Here is a 17,103-nt window from a genome sequence, read left to right on the forward strand (position 1 = left end):
ATGTTTGGGTAACCTTAGCAAAAACATTAAAACAAAACAACATGTGCTTGTCCATGGGAAGCATTGATAACCCACTTTCCACATGTCTAGTAGGAATTCCCTTTGTAGCAGATGACTGGCCTGTCTATAACTCAGAGCTTCTCCGCACCACAGGTAAGAGACCCAATGTGGTTGATACTTGGGATGAGTGAACAAAAATTCTGCCAGATGCTCGAGAGGAACCCCAAGAATTAGATCTGTTGGGGTCCTCCAAGGCCACATACTGTGTCAAATTTTACTTTAGACGTCCAAAAAACAATTGGCCAGAAATTGACCAGAACAAAAACACATATCGAAAAGAGATATCACCAATTAACAAAGCCTATAACTCTCACGATTGGTGCAATTACACAGCTCGTGTGATTTCTGTGTCCTCTCTCCATCCCATAGTATTACCCAAGGGAATGTTTCTCATCTGTGGTGACAGAGTATGGGCTGGGATCCCCTCCCGACTCCAGGGAGGTCCCTGTACCCTTGGAAAACTTTCTACCCTTACACCAAACATCACCCTGTTACATAATTGGAAAAAAGAAAGCGAATCAAAACGACAAAAAAGGTCCTACACTGAATTTGATGAAAATTGTGATCCTAAATTATACGATTGGAACAAACCAAAAAAGATTGCTGTCTCCCTGTTCTTACCCTGGGTAGCTGCAGCTAAAGCCCTCGGTGAAATCAATCACCTTGGGTGCTGGCTCAGTAAACAAGCTAACGCTACATCTGCAGCCTTGAGTGATCTCTTAAAGGAAGAAGAAACCACAAGACAGGCTTCGCTCCAAAATCGAGCAGCAATCGACTTCCTGCTGCTTGCCCATGGACACGGCTGTGAAGACTTCGAAGGGATGTGCTGCTTCAACCTCTCTTCACGCTCGGAATCCATCCATGCGAACATCCAGAAACTGAAAGATCTCGTGAAGGACTTGAAAGTAGAAAGAATCCCAGACTGGGTCAATGAACTTTTTGGGCAATGGGGATTAACAGGATGGGCTGCATCCTTGATTAAGGGAATGTTGTTGATTCTCCTTGTAGTTGTTATTGTGTTAGCTATGTTCTCATGCCTTGTTCACTGTTTCAAAAGAACTATAGTGAACGCCTTTTTTGTAAAAACAGAAAGTGGAGTTGTAGTAAATCCCATAAGTTTGGGAAAAGCACCATGGAGAATATGAACAATAGGAATGCTGAAACAGCAAAAGAAAATTCCTGTTTTCCTGTCCTCCACCCCTTAACCTATCTCTGTAAACCTATAAGGCAATGTTATGTTAACCCCTTACCATTGGTCAAGCTTGGATCCTTTCCAACCCTATAAAAGAAGCATACTGTACCCCATTAGTTGGGGAAGAAGAAGACCAGAGACCCTTCATGGACCTCCCCAAATAAAGCCATCTCCATGGAACAGCCTGCGCCTTCTCCTTCTACTCTCGCTCCGTCTGCTGCAGCCTCCAGCCCAGGGCACCACTACCTAGCAAGCAAAGCTGAAATCCTGAGAGCTTGCAATCACTATAGAGCTGATAATCACCATGCTTGCTAGATGGTAGCCCCGCGGCGTTGGCATGAGCAAGCTAGCTTTGGGCACCCAGTCCCTACTCAGGGACTGAGCTCCTGAGCCCTATTGCTCTGCTTTATGATAAGGCCGATCAGAGGCTTTATTACAGCACTGACAATTGGAAGGGCAGTGACTCTACAAAACGATGTGCCTGTTTCTCTTGAATGACCTCTGTAACTTTCTCGACTTCTTTCCACGCTTTAGGTGTGAGAGTTCTGGGAGATCTGATGTCACTGTCCCCTCTCCAAAAATCAAGCAATGATGGAATATCATCATTTGTGATTCCCAAAATTGGTCTCATCCAGTTGATTTGTCCTAGAAGCTGTTGCAAGTCATGCAAATTGCTGACTTTGGAGCTGACTTCCATCTTCTGTGGTCTTATTGTTCACTCTGAGATCTTCCACCCGAGGTATTTCCATGGTGTGATCTCCTGAATCTTGGAAACACTGATTTCCAGTCCTGCCCTCTGCACTTCTGCAATCACACAGTCATGAGCTTCTTGCAGCTCCTGTTGTGTTGGTGCTGCAATGAGCAAATCATCCACGTAATGAATGATTTTTACCTTCGGATATTTCTTCTGAGCTGGAGACAAAGCTTGCGCCACGTACCATTGGCAGATAGTCGGTGAGTTTTTCAGGCCCTGTGGAAGAACCACCCAATGGTACCTTTGCAGAGGCTTCTCCCTGTTGATGCTTGGGATGGAGAAAGCAAGTCGAGGAGTATCATCTGGATGAAGCAGAATGCTGAAGAAACAGTCTTTGCGATCAATGATCACAAGTGGCAAATCTCTGGGAATCACTGAGAGAGAAGGAAGTCCCTGTTGAAGCGGTCCCATGACCTTGAGGACTTCGTTGATCTTCCTGAGGTCATGCAGCAGTCTCCATGAGCCTGAAGTTTTCTTCTGGATGACAAACACTGGAGAATTGCATGGACTGTTTGTTGGCTTGATATGTCCCTTTTGCAGCTGTTCTTGGACCAGGCTCTTCAGAGCACTCAATTTCTTTCGTTCAAGAGGCCATTGATCCACCCAGACAGGATCTTCTGTTTTCCAAGTTAACTTCAGAGTGGTGAGTGCCACAGTGACCCCCACTAAAAATCCACTTCTAATTTTGTGCCCCATTGTGCTAAAAGGTCCCTTCCCCATACAGTGATGGGTTTTTGCACAACAAAAGGAAGTATGATAGCTGTTTTGTCTCCTGGTCCTGTGACAACAACTGCGTTCTCACTCTGCAGACATAGGGAACTCCCCCCTATGCCTGTGAGAGAACCCAAGGGAGCAACCAACTTCCACTCCCAGAGCCAAAAGATGTATGATATGACTGTGATGTCGGCCCCCATGTCAAGCATCCCTCTGATGGTGATCGACCTTTTGCCACAAGTCAATTGACAAGTGACAGTGGGTCAGTCCCCACCTATGTGTTTTATCCAGGAAGTGTGTACTTCCACATGGTCTCCAGAGGGAAAATCCTGCTGATCAAACACCGGCATGACCTGTTCCACTGCATGTGGTGGCAAAGCGATAGCTTTGGCTAGCGGGGTGTTCTCTGGAACAGTCAGTGGTGGTCAAAGAGCTTTGGCTAGAACTGTCAGCTCTTCATTCTGATTTGCCGAAACGATCGAAGGGTAAATGACAAGTCCAAGGATGCTGCTTCTGTCCTTACCAATTATTAAAAAGTCTTGTCTCTTGGGCGATGTTCCAGTGATGCCTGTGGGTATCACTGCATGGCTTTCATCCATGACGCACGTCAATTTTGAAGCTGCCAGGACGCATTGTGCCCCTGGTGGGAGTAACTCTGGGTCGCTGGGGATTCTGCTGATGGCTTTGCTGAGGAGATCTGCTTGACGTTCCCCGATGCCTGTCCTGTTTTTTCTTGTGTCATCGCCATCACTTGTGTCGACACACACTGACGATGGTGCGCGCTCTTTTTTGCGTTTCCTGGATGCGGTAGAGGTTTCCCATCCACATCCATCTGAGAGCGGCATTCACTTGCGAGGTGTCTTCCTCTCCTGCACCTTGGACAGAGGTCCAATGGCTTTTCAGTCCTTGGCATTTGTGGGCAATTTCTCTTAAAGTGTCCAAATGCCTCACACTTGTAGCATTGTCCTGCAGGAGGACTGTTTTTCTTTTCAAAGTTCGCAAGGACCTTATCAATACTTTCATTTTGTGCTTGAAACATTCTGTCCATCCGTTTGTCCATTCGTCCTTCCAGTTGTTGTTCCAGTTGTCCTTGCAGGTCTTGCTTCACGATGGATGCAACATGCTGAGGTGTTCCCACCTTGCTGCACGCTTCCACCATCTCTGCCAAAGAGGGTTGTGTGTTGGGCATCGCGCTGATGACTCGCCTGCAATCCGGGTTGGCATTGGCGAAGGCAAGGCTCTTGATGAGGTGTGGTCTTGCTCCCTTATCAGTCACCTGTTGCACCACTGCTTGTGTGAGGCAATCTGTGAATGAAGAAAAAGGCTCGGTGGGACCTTGCCTGATGTCCGTGTAGATGGTGTCCTGGACTCCTGCTGGCGCGATCTGTAGAATTGCCCTCTGTGCAGCTTCCTTGATGTCACTCAGCACTTCTCGTGGAAGCTTCGCTGCTAGTTGCACTGGATTGTCGTCTGCTGGATCACCTGCCAACTGTGCCATGGTGAGGTTCGCATTTGGTCCACCCTGGTATCTGGCTCTCAGCTCACCTAGAGCTCTTCTCCATCTCGTGTCCCACAAGAGATTCTGGGTGTCTGTAAGAATCATTGACACAAGGCATCTAAGATCATAAGGTGTTAGGTCATATATGTTGAAAGTGCCCCTCAGAAGCTGCTTAAAATATGGAGAACCCAGTCCATTGTCCCTGATGACCTTGGCTAAATCTTTGACTACTTCATGGTCTATTCTCTCCCATCTTGGCTTCTGGCCCTGTGCATCGTAAGTCATGGACATTGTGATGTCCCCTGAAGCTTGCAATAGGCATTTTTCTTTCTTTAATTCCTTTCTAATATTTGTTCAATCTACAGCTTGAATTGCCTGTGCTTTGGATACCTGTTTTTCCATGGGTACTTGCATGTACAATGAAGTAGTCTGTGGAGGCTGCAGCCATGCTGCAGCTTCTACCATCTTGGAGCTCATCGATGTTACTGGAATCCGCATCCCCTGCCAGGCTGAAGCCTTGGCCCTTGAACCTAAATTAGGAACAGGGATTTGAAATTCCTGTGCTGATGTGCCCAAAGCTGTGCCCAAATACCGCAAAAGAATTTTGGCTACATTCTTTGGTATTGTGACCGTCAGCCCCTGGCGGGATGAGCTAGTGGTTGCCATTGCTGAAAGCATCCAGGCTGGAACACCCTCTGAAGCAGTAATACATACTGTGTCATCCTGTTGCTGTGCTTCAGGAGGAATGTCCTGAGCCTCATGACGTTCCGGAGCTGATGGAAGGTCTGTTCGTTGTGTCGAAGCTGTCTTCTTTGACCTGGCTTTCTTTTTACAAGACACTGGAAAATAATGTTGCAATGTTTCAGTCCCGCCACTAGGTGGCGTTGTGACTCGACCGACTGGGTCTGGCAGCGTCTCCTGCAATGTGACGGTCCCACCACAAGGTGGCGCTGTCGCCTGCCCGGTTGGATCTGACATGGCTACCGGCTATAACACTCGTACATTTTCACTAATGTCCCTTGTTTCTGTTTCTGACGGGTCGTTGACTGCCTCAAGCAATATCTGCTGTATCTCTGACTAACTCTCCCATCTGACTTTTTGATCGAGGCTGAAACTGCACAATTTGCTGAGCTTGAGCTTGGTCCTGGGCTGACTGCCGGGGCTGGCTACGTGCCTGTTGCCATGGGACTGGAGAGGGGGTTGTAATAAGTAGCAATACGTTTGTTCATTAATTAAATCAATAGCTAAATAATTATACAATATAAAAGCAATAACTAAATAGCTAAAACCGCTTGATTCTTAAATGTGCAGCCACATATGGTTGCTTGGCTTGCAGGAATCGTATAGTGCTTTGGGAATTCCATGGTAAAGATATACCTTATAAGGAAAAGTTCACCTAGAGGTCACAGAGGAAGGCTGTAACAACAATCCTTAAACTCGCAAGAATTGCTTAGGCTTGCAGGAATCGTATAGTGTTCTGAAAATTCCACTGTATAGATATGCCTTATAAGGGAAAGTTCACTCAGTGGTTAAAGAGGAAGACTTGGAGCCTTCATCCCACGGCCACCAGAAGGCAGAAAAAGACCCCCTAGCAACTGAATGAGCAAGCGCAAAAGACAGACCACATAATCCCTGGACCCGGGAGAAGAAGGCAATAAAAGGCGAACCTTGGGGATAGGAACGGCGCGAGCCTAGAGGAGGGGAGACTCCCGGCCGCCCAGCGCTGAACTTTGCTTATTCTCGCTTGCATAATAATAAAGATAATTATATGATCCTTAAATCCAGTGGACTCGTTTATCACTATTTGGTGCCGTGACTTGGATCCAGAAAACGGGGTTGGTTCAAGAATCCTGGGGGGCGCCCCACCACCTGGTGGCCCTGGCCTTCTCACCCGACCCCTCATCTGGACTGACGAACCTAAATTCGGGAATAAGCAAGGAAAACACTGGTAACCCTGTAAACTTTGTGCACGAAGATCCGAGCGACGACGCAGGACGCGTGAGTATACGAGGTGAACCGCTCGGTTGGGGTTGGGATCCCAGGGCACGGTGAATGAGACGTCCACCTGCGGACGACGTGAGAGGGACCCTCTAGAAGTGCGGTTCTCGTAGCCCGCGAGGGAGCGAGCCACGACCGAGGGTTTTGTGTGTGTGTGTGTGTGTGTGTGGATGTGCCTTGGAAGATGGGGCAGAAGAAAAGCAAGCCTTCTGATCCCATGGGGGAGGGTCCCCAGTTACCCCCAATACCTAAGGACAGTCCGTTAGGATTAATGATCAAGTATTGGGATGACTTTCCCTCCAGAAAGCGGAAGGATAAGGCAAAAATGATCAATTATTGCATGGTAGTATGGGGAGGTAAGAATCTGGATTCAGGAAGTATATACTGGCCCGTTTTCGTATCCTTCGAGGATTGGGTCTGTCAAGCCCTGAACATTTATGTGAATTCTCAAGAACCAGTGAACCCGGAGGAGAGTGCATATGCTAAATTATGGTTGGTAGGAAGTAATGAGCAAACAGCTAGGCTGTTCCCCCTTAAGGGAAGTCAAGGGGAGGAAGACAAAAAGAAAAAGTCTCAACCGGAGGAATATGTTCCTATTTATCCTCCCCCGTATATACCACCAGCTCCCCCTGAACCCCCCCCCAAACGCACCCCCGGTATGGGCCCCTAATAGACAGCAGGTCACGGACTCCCTGGATTGCAGAAGGCGTACTTGGAGTCAGATGAGGACAGTAATTGAGGAAGGAGAGAGCAGTGGGTTGTTCCCTCTCAGAGAAATAGCATTAGGAGGACCTCAAGCTGGGATGGGGTTTGTCACTGTCCCCTTGAACTCAGGAGATGTCCGCGAGTTTAAGAAAGAGATGGGAAAATTATTAGAAGACCCTATAGGAGTAGCAGAAAGAGTGGATCAGTTCCTAGGGCCAAACATATATACTTGGGTGGAGATGCAATCCATTCTAGGAATCCTATTTACAACAGAGGAGAGAGGGATGATTAGAAGGGCAGGAATGAGGATTTGGGACACCCAACATGTTCAAGGTCCCACGGCTGATGTGAAATGGCCCTTGCAAAATCCCAACTGGAACAATCAGGACCCCAACCATCGTGGTCATATGCAGGACTTAAGAACCATCATAATCCAGGGCATACGAGAGGCTGTGCCCCGGGGACAAAATATAAGCAAGGCATTCAAAGAGTGCCAAGGAAAAGATGAGACCCCCACTGAATAGTTGGAAAGATTAAGGGAGAATTTTCAGTTATACTCAGGGGTGGACCCAGAGACGCTAATGGGGCAAGCACTCCTTAAAACACAGTTTGTAGCCAAATCATGGGAGGATATTCGAAAGAAATTAGAAAAGTTAGAGGATTGGCAGGACAGAGGACTTGATGAATTGCTCAGGGAGGCTCAGAAGGTGTATGTTAGACGGGAGGACGAGGCACACAAAAGACAAGTTCGGATGATGGTGGCGGCAGTCAGGGAGGGACAGCGAAACAATCCTCCACCACGAGAAAGAAGTGGCATGAGGAGAGTCCCCGGGATTTAGGAGGACCTCCAACTGGAGGGAGAGAAGGAGTAGTGTGCTACTATTGTGGTGGAAAAGGACACGTGAAGAGGGAATGTCGAAAGAGGCTTAGGGATGAGAAAATGTTCAAAGAGGATTAGGGGGGTCAAGGGCTCTATCTATTGGGGACCCAAATGTCATTGGAGCCCTTGGTAAAACTTAAGGTGGGTCCCCAGCAAACCCCCATAACCTTCCTTGTAGATACAGGGGCTGAGAGATCAACAGTTCAGTCTTTACCCCCGGGATGTAAGATTTCACCTTCCACAGTACAGGGTATTGAGGCAAAAGGAGAACCCGTCAAGGTTCCTGTAATTAAAGATGTCTTAATAGAATCAGAGAAGAAAATAGGGGTAGGATCACTGCTACTGGTCCCCGAAGCTGATTACAATTTATTAGGAAGAGATTTAATGGTGGAATTAGGGATAAATATAAATATTGAAGAAAAACTGCTGAAAGTCAGGTTGTGCCCCTTACGGGTCACTGACGAAGAGAAAATCAACCCAGAAGTCTGGTATACCCCTGATACAGCAGGAAGATTGAATATAGAGCCCTTCACAGTCAACATTCAAAACCCAGAAATCCCAGTAAGGATAAAACAATATCCCATGTCAGATGAGGGGCGAAGGGGACCAAAACCAGAGGTAGAACGGTTAATACAACAAGGGCTCTTGGAACCCTGCATGTCTCCCTTCAACACCCCCATCTTACCTGTAAAGAAACCAGACGGAAAATACCGATTAGTACATGATCTAAGGGAAATAAATAAGAGAACCATTGCCCGGTTCCCTGTAGTAGCAAACCCCCATACATTGCCCAGTCAATTGAAACCAGATGATCACTGGTATAGTGTTATAGATTTGAAAGACGCCTTTTGGGCATGCCCCTTGAAAGAAGAATGTAGAGATTATTTTGCATTTGAATGGGAAGATCCCGATACCCACCGAAAGCAACAACTAAGGTGGACAGTGCTCCCACAGGGATTCACAGAATCCCCAAATTTGTTTGGGCAGGCACTAGAGCAAATAATGAAATCCTATACCCCGAACCAAGGAATAACCATTGTTCAATATGTAGATGACCTTTTAATTGCTGGAAAAAGTGAGGAATCAGTTAGAGAAGAAAGCATTAAGCTTCTGAACTTTCTAAGCATCCAGGGGCTGAAGGTGTCCAAAAGTAAATTGCAATTCGTAGAAGAAGTGAAGTACCTAGGACACCGACTTAGTAAAGGAACTAAAACACTAGACCCAGGGAGGGTTAAGGGAATCCTCTCCCTTCCTCCCTCAAGAAATAAGAGACAAATCAGGCAGCTATTGGGTCTTGTAGAATACTGCAGACAATGGATTGAAAACTTTAGTGGTAAAGTAAAATTTTTGTATGAAAAACTAACTGCTGAAGGTTTGATGAAATGGACTGAGAAGGATGATGAATCATTAAAATGATTAAAAGAGTAATTGGCTAATGCTCCGGTGCTAAGCCTCCCGGATGTTAGGAGACCCTTTTATTTGTTCGTTAACACTGAGGCAGGAGTAGCATTTGGGGTACTGGCTCAGGACTGGGCCGGCAGTCGAAAACCAGTAGCATTTATTTCTAAAATACTAGACCCCGTAAGTAGAGGATGGCCAACATATTTGCAGATTATAGTGGCAACAGCCCTCTTAGTGGAAGAAGCTCTCAAAATTACCTATGGAGGAGAACTGAAAGTCTTTACCCCCCATAACATACAGGCAGTATTGCAACAAAAGGCAGAAAAATGGATAACAGACTCAACACTTTTGAAATACGAGGGCATTTTACTGTCATCCCCTCGGTTGATACTTGAAACCACCTCTCTGCAAAACCCCGCTGAATTCTTGTTTGGAGATCCACAGGAGAATTTAACTCATGACTGCTTACATAGCATAAAAAAAACAAACAAAAATTAGGCCGGACCTTGAAGAGGAAGAACTGGAAGGGGGAAAAAGGTTATTTGTGGATGGGTCCTCTAGAGTTGTTGAGGGAAAGCGAATCTCTGGATATGCGATTGTGGGAGGTGAAAATTTGGAAATAATAGAATCTGGACCTTTGAGTCCTAGTTAGTCAGCCCAGGCCTGTGAGCTATATGCAGTATTGCGGGCTCTAAAATTCTTGGAAGCTAAGGTTGGGACCATCTACACGGACTCAAAATACGCCTTTGGAGTGGTACATACTTTTGGGAAAATTTGGGAAGAAAGAGCGTTAATAAACTCCCGAGGAAGAGAATTAATACATCAGGAACTAATTACTCAGGTACTACAAGCTTTAAGAGGCCCAAGGAAAATAGCAATAGTACATGTTAAAGGACATCAAAAGGGTCTCTCCCATTTGATCAGAGGAAACAACACAGCAGACAGAGAGGCAAAGGAATCTGCTCTCAGAAAATTCCAGGATCAGGGGATAAGGAGAACGCGAGATGATGAGAAAGTTCGAGTCCTGAGCTTCACAGCCCAGGAAAAGGAGAAATTAGACAAAATGGGAATAAGAGAGAATGGGGGTATTTGAAAATTGCCAGACGATAGGGAGGTACTGCCAAAATCTATGGCCCAAAGAATAGTGCAGCAGCTGCATGACCAGACTCATTGGGGAACCCAAGCCTTAGTAGATCAGTTTACTATTAAGTATATGTGTATAGGAATTTACGATATAGCAAAACAAGTAGTTAGGGGATGTATAACATGCCAAAGAGTTAACAGACATCAAGCTCGAGAAAGGATTCCAGGAAGAAGGAAATTAGCACACCGACCTTTTGTAGTAGGCATAGGGACAGGCGTTTGGAAGATTTCGGGCTGTGACGGAAAATTACAGGAATCCTTCTACCCCTCTCCCCATAGATAAGGATCACCCTTGGAATGTAGCCAGACGTGTAGCCCCCCTAACCTATGCATGCCAGTAACTTTCCACTCCATACTAACCCTAGAAAGCATAGCCAGACCCCCGTCTGACGTAGAGAAGCCCCTTAGTCCATAAATACCCTCGAGACCCCTCAATAAACGCCTTTAACCGTCCACCACATTGGTGTCAGCGTCCGTTATTGGCCCCGAGGGATCCCAAGGAGGGGATCGCCGTGCTGGACTCCGAAACCAGGTCACCGCGGCCTTCACAAGAAGGCAACAACCTTTTTCACATGTACAAATAGATTTCACCGAGCTACCCAAAGTAGGGAGATACAAGTACTTATTGGTACTGGTAGATCATCTAACCCACTTTGTAGAAGCATATCCTACATCGCGGGCTACTGCAAATGTGGTGATTAAAACCCTGCTGGAAGAAATAATCCCTAGGTATGGACTAGTAGAAATATTAGACTCTGATAGAGGTCCCCATTTTGCAAACAAAGTACTGAAAGAGGTAACCATGGCCTTAGGCACTAAATGGCAATATCACACCCCTTGGCACCCTCAAAGCTCAGGGAGGGTGGAAAGGGCAAATGGAGAAATCAAGAAACAACTCACCAAGCTCATGGTAGAAACTAAAATGTCTTGGGTCAGATGTTTACCCATGGCATTGCTAAACATTAGAACCCAACCTAGGACGGATGTGGGAATCTCTCCCTTTAAATGCTTTATGGAATGCCTTACGACTTAGAACTTCCGGGGAACCATCCTTGCATCCAAGATAGTCAAATTCAGGGTTACATACAACAGTTAATGAAACGGAGGGAGGAATTAAAACGAAAAGGGCTATTGGTACAAAGACCCCCTTTGGATATAATAATGCATAAGCTTAAACCCGGAGATAGGGTCCTAATTAAGACTTGGAAAGAGACATCCCTAACACCCCAATGGGAAGGTCCCTATATTGTCCTGTTTACCACAGAAACAGCCATCCGAACTGCTGAAAAAGGCTGGACACATGCCAGTCGAGCGAAAGGACCATCACTGCAGACACCCCTTGGGAGGTGACCAGTCGCCCTGGAGATCTACAGCCAACCCTTCGGAAGGCACAGGAACCTGCGCCAGCTGGGAACGTGAATGACTGAATTAGGGGACAGAGAACTATACCGATTGAGACTCTTGGTAAGAAAACCCCTACAGGAACTGGAACAGGAGTTAAAGTGCCCTCTGCCGTGGAAAACCTGGAATGAACTGACACTTGCTCTTTCAGTAGTGGCTGAAGTGAGGTGAGAATTATTCAATTACACCGAGTGTCTTAAATGTCGGGAATCTTCTTGTCGGGCGTGGGTAAAAATTTTTTGCGGGGGCTGTAAAGACAAATGGTGAATTCTTCAGTCACATTTGGTGGGGAGTGCATGGTGTCTTACTTGTGATTGGGATTGGAGAACAGCAAATCCATTAAGAGCCTTAAGAGAATTTATAAGGATCCCTGGAGAGCGGGAGATCCCTGACAGAGAAGCAGCGTCACTAGTTGAAAATCTAGAACAGAGAAGAGATTGGGCCCTGGCATGGGAATTCCAACACCAATTGCATAGGATCACACACCAAAACCAGACAGTCATATTAACTACCTTGTGTAAGAAGGGAATCCACGTTCCTCTGGGGTGGCAAGTGAGGCCTGACAAGTGGAATAGCACAATTCGCCGCTATTCCCGAGTTTATAAACAACAAAAACGTAGAGAACGTAGGGAAGAACGACGTAACTCTAGGAAGACAGGAGAAAGGGAATAAAAGGCAGAGGGTGGAACCTAAATAGGTGTGGGACTCAGGCCCTGTAAAGCTCGCTAGGGACGGCAGAGGGTCCGTCGTAAAATCAAAGAAATCCTTTGCAAGAGACCCTTTGCCTGGAGGCCTGACAGCCTGCCCTTAGGAGTGGGGGCAGGAGTTAAGGAGATAGCCCAAATAATGCACCCCCTGAAGACTACCCCTACTGCCGAGAAGATAATGATCCCTGCAGAGCAACGCACCCGGGCTGGCAGGCGAGGCAGAGAGGTAAGGAGTAGTGGGGGAGAGCAACGGACCACAGGAACAGGAACAGAGCACAGGAAAGCCCCAGGTAAAAGAGATATGATTACAAAAGGAGAAAGAAATTTGTTGCTAGGACCCTGCCCTGCTTGGTGAGCTACCTTAATCATTATAACCCTGAGTCTCCTGGCTGCCTGGGGAAACCCTCATCAGCCTTACAAAGAGAACATGATCCCCCTAAATAAATGGACCCTGATCCCTGACTGGTCTCAGGCCTTTTTGCAATCTACCAGATCTATGGGGAATACCACAGGTTTAAGTTTACTAACATTAGTACTGCATGACAGCCTGCCGTACACTAGACACGAATGGAAGAAGCAGAAAACCTGGCAGCTTCAAGGAGTAGTGGGAGAACAAATTAATATTGGATGTCGAATGGTTAATGGGTCTGACCATACTAACGCAATTGCTATCAGTGTTTCCATGGGTCAGGAGGATAAACAAATAGCAGATTGTGCATACCCAATAACAAGAGACTGCTGGCAAATCTTCACATTAACTCACACTGCAGAGGTAGTCTGTCTCTGGTCAAAAGATACACAGGGCCTTTCTTTTAAATTTATAATAGATACTAAAACGCACTCTACCACTGCTGAACCTCACAATATCACCACTCCACCCACACCACCAGTTATACTCACCCCAAAAATTTTCAAAATTGGACCTTATATAATCAGGAAAACTGGTCAACAACAAATATTATTCAATCCAGCATGGTCTCTCAAACAGGTCGAACTGCTGATGCAGACCAATGTTTCAGACATCCAGCCAGCTTGTTCTCCGTTTTTGCAAACATCCTTTGAAGGCTGGACCATTTGGCTCCAGAAACGCAGCTCTTTTAAACCAAGGAAACTTAGAGATGTGACCGGTGTTCTAGGTACAGGATTGGGAATCCTGAATAGCATTGATTCGGAAGTACTAATGAACAAATTGGCTGCTACGACTAGAGATCTGTCCAAATTACAGCAACCACTGAAGTCATCTCTGTTAGCCTTGGGGACACACCAGTGGATGCTGTCAAACATTTTGCCATATTGGGAAAGAGTAAATGTGAACAATCACAAATTGGTGATTGATGCACTCAGTGCTGCACAAAATAATGTTTCCTTAGCCCTCAGCTGTATCCAGGCACAATTGTAGATGCAGTCAGTTTCTGCCTCGATTATAAGAGAAGGCGAGGAAGGCACTTTCCCCAGAGAAATTCGGAAAATAATCTGGGACAATGCCACCGATTTTGAAAGAGAATTCCAATCCTGGTGGAAACTGGTAAATTTTACCTATAATGCTATTTCAAATACAGCTACTGCTTTTGTCTTGACCATACGCAATGCCTCTGTACATCTAGTTTTTCCTGTTATTGCATTAGGAATAAACCATGACGGAGCTGTTCTCTATCCTATAGAACATAGGGGATGGGCCCGTCAGTTTGATGACAAATGGCAAACTGTTGATTTGGAATCTTGCATTATCCGAGAACAACTGGGGTTCATCTGTGAAGGCAATGGAATTATAGCTCAAGATATCTGTTTAGACACGGAGCAAAACATTTGTCATTTTGAGATTCGTCCTAACGAGACTTCTAAAAGAGTTCTTATATACACAGGCAATGGATGTGCGTGTTTTAGAACTATTTGTGATTCTGTGCTTGTAGATAATATTGTGGTGGATACAAAGAATCACTCAAACTTCTGTGCTTGTAACTTCACTAAGATTACAGGGTGTGATATCGCTTATGAAGCTAAAGTCACCTCTCACCACCTATTACAATCCAACTACACACTGCTTCACAAGCTAATGCCCACCCCAATTGGGATGAACTTCACTCTAGTGAGACAACTGATGCTCCATCAAGACCTGATCAGAATCCTCGAGAAAATCAAGGAAAGCGGACAGAAAACCTTAGTGACTGTTCATCATCATGACGTAGGAAAAATACACCGGGTTATAGAGAGGGTAAAGCAAGATGGCGAGCATAGGTGGTGGGATACCCTGTTTGGGTGGTCTCCTACTACCACAGGTGTCCTAAACAGTATATGCCATCCCATTGTTGTTCTTTTGATTCTGATTGTGCTTGGTTTTATTTTGTCAGCAGTTCTATTCGTTATGGATTGGAATATGATGAAAAAGCTAAGGAAATTAGCATCTATAATTAGTGCACATAGCTTAACTGAGGAGGCAACTCATTTAACACTTGCTAGGAAGGAACTAAAAAGATTTAATGAACAAAATTGGTAAAAAAAAAAATGGGGGATTGTAATAAGTAGCAATACGTTTGTTCATTAATTAAATCAATAGCTAAATAATTATACAATATAAAAGCAATAACTAAATAGCTAAAACCGCTTGATTCTTAAATGTGCAGCCACATATGGTTGCTTGGCTTGCAGGAATCGTATAGTGCTTTGGGAATTCCATGGTAAAGATATACCTTATAAGGAAAAGTTCACCCAGAGGTCACAGAGGAAGGCTGTAACAACAATCCTTAAACTCGCAAGAATTGCTTAGGCTTGCAGGAATCGTATAGTGTTCTGAAAATTCCACTGTATAGATATGCCTTATAAGGGAAAGTTCACTCAGCGGTTAAAGAGGAAGACTTGGAGCCTTCATCCCACGACCACCAGAAGGCAGAAAAAGACCCCCTAGCAACTGAACGAACAAGCGCAAAAGACAGACCACGTCATCCCTGGACCCGGGAGAAGAAAGCAATAAAAGGTGAACTTTGGGGATAGGAACGGCGCGAGCCTAGAGGAGCGGAGACTCCCGGCCGCCCAGCGCTGAACTTTGCTTATTCTCACTTGCATAATAATAAAAATAATTATATGATCCTTAAATCCAGTGGACTCGTTTATCACAGGGCGGTACCCTGGGAAACCTCTGCACCCTGACCACGCCCCGTCTCTGCCTGTGCCGTCACGGGAGTGCGGACATCGCCGCCCCGACCGCGCTTGCCCCGCGCCTGTCTCTGCGCAGGCGTGATCTCGGGAACGCCCCCCTCCTCCCCGAGACTGACATTCCCGCTGTCCCGGTCCCATTTCGACTCCGATATTTCCTCTCTATCCCGATTTCCTTCGGAATCCTTCTCCTCCTCTGACCCCGTGTCCGCACCCACAACCGACGCGCGCGATCCCCGCTCTGACGGTGCCTGTGACACGCCGGCAAACCGGGAAGATTTCCCCATTCCGATTTCCGGGTTTTGCGTCATCATCGCGCGTCTGCTGCGTTTCACCGCGGTAGCTGCCATGGGCCCTGCAGCCGTCCTGGCTGGCTTACTCCCGCCCGACGTAGCTGCTGCGACCCGTGAGCTTTCCCCGGGTGACTGCTGCTCGCCCGTCACAACAGTCGCACGTTTTTTTCCCTTTGCGCGTGTTTTTTGCACCGTTTCTCCCGAAAGCGACGCTGCCGTCGGCACCGCGCACGCGCGAACCCCCGCAGTTCCTGAGCCTCCCACCGCCTCCATGGCCCCCCCCGGTCGTCCCCGCCGCCGCCCCAGACTGCCGCTGGCTGCCTGGTGCCGCCCCCACGCGGCTGTGCCCGATACCAGAGGGCTGTTCCCCCTCCCCCTCGGGTCCCGTCACTGTCTCCCCATCCGCCGATTTCGCTACTGTCCCCGCAGTGTGGCTATGTTTTGGCTTTGGCGAATCGGGAGGACACGCCTCAAAGAAGACAAAGTCCAAATCTTCCAATTCGCTTGGGAAAATCTCTAGCTTAAGCTTTCCCGGGGCTGGCAGGGGTGTGTCTGAGTACGCATCCGAGGACTCAGTGTTCTGGGGATTCTGGTCGCTTTGGGGACCCCTGGGACCTAGGAGGTGATGACGTTTCCTCCTGCTCCCCTTCGGTGGGAGCAATTTCTGTCTCCCCTGGGCTGGTAGGGACAAGTGCAGCCTGCTGCTGGCTGGGCAGCTCCCTCCCCCCGACCCCTGTGGGAGAACCGGCTGCCTGCTGCTGGCTGGCAGCCGTCCCGCTTTTTTTTGTGGTTGCCTCCAACATCACCCTTGCGGACGGCAGCAACTTTGTAGCTGTCTTATCTCGTCTTGTAGCTAAGTGATAAAGGTGTCTGTTGATCTCCTGCCAAAAGCTTATTTCAAACAACAGACGCGTCTCTGAGTGCGGGTAATTACAGCGCACCCACAACAAGAGATCTTTTAGCTCTTTTTCCGGAATTTCCATAGGGTGTGTGGCTGCCAGGCCCTGTAGGGCTGACAAAATGTTAAGCTGTTCCTGGGAGCATGTACTCCCCATGTTCTTAATTTTGACCCTCTTACCAAAATCTGAGTTGCCAGCAAGGTCGATCCAGAAGTTGCCCTGGTCACCGTCCAGCAGCTCACAGGTGAGGGTTTCCAGGCGCCTTGGTCCCCCTCCTTTCCGGGTCGGGCTTGAGACGAATCTTCTTG

At 47.0% G+C, this 17,103-nt stretch overlaps 1 protein-coding gene across 2 annotated transcripts; it reads left to right on the top strand.

The window, feature by feature from the left end:
• Positions 1-5,248: 5,248 nt before the first annotated feature.
• LOC118701477 (uncharacterized) lies at positions 5,249-15,543 on the top strand. 2 transcript variants are annotated; one of them, XM_036406103.2, is made up of 2 exons: positions 5,249-6,216; positions 11,610-15,543. In XM_036406103.2, the coding sequence occupies exon 2, from the start codon at positions 13,853-13,855 to the stop codon at positions 14,945-14,947; it is 1,095 nt and encodes a 364-aa protein (XP_036261996.1). In that variant the 5' UTR covers positions 5,249-6,216; positions 11,610-13,852; the 3' UTR covers positions 14,948-15,543. The 2 variants fall into 2 exon arrangements, with proteins under 2 accessions (XP_036261996.1, XP_036261997.1); XM_036406104.2 differs by having other exon boundaries at positions 11,616-15,543.
• Positions 15,544-17,103: the final 1,560 nt, after the last annotated feature.

Source organism: Molothrus ater, chromosome W (genome assembly GCF_012460135.2).
Source record: "Molothrus ater isolate BHLD 08-10-18 breed brown headed cowbird chromosome W, BPBGC_Mater_1.1, whole genome shotgun sequence".
NCBI classification, from domain to species: domain Eukaryota; kingdom Metazoa; phylum Chordata; class Aves; order Passeriformes; family Icteridae; genus Molothrus; species Molothrus ater.

Excerpts from the sequence above, each read along its gene's own strand:
- LOC118701477 (XM_036406103.2), top strand. The coding sequence starts at position 13,853 with ATGCAGTCAGTTTCTGCCTCGATTATAAGAGAAGGCGAGGAAGGCACT.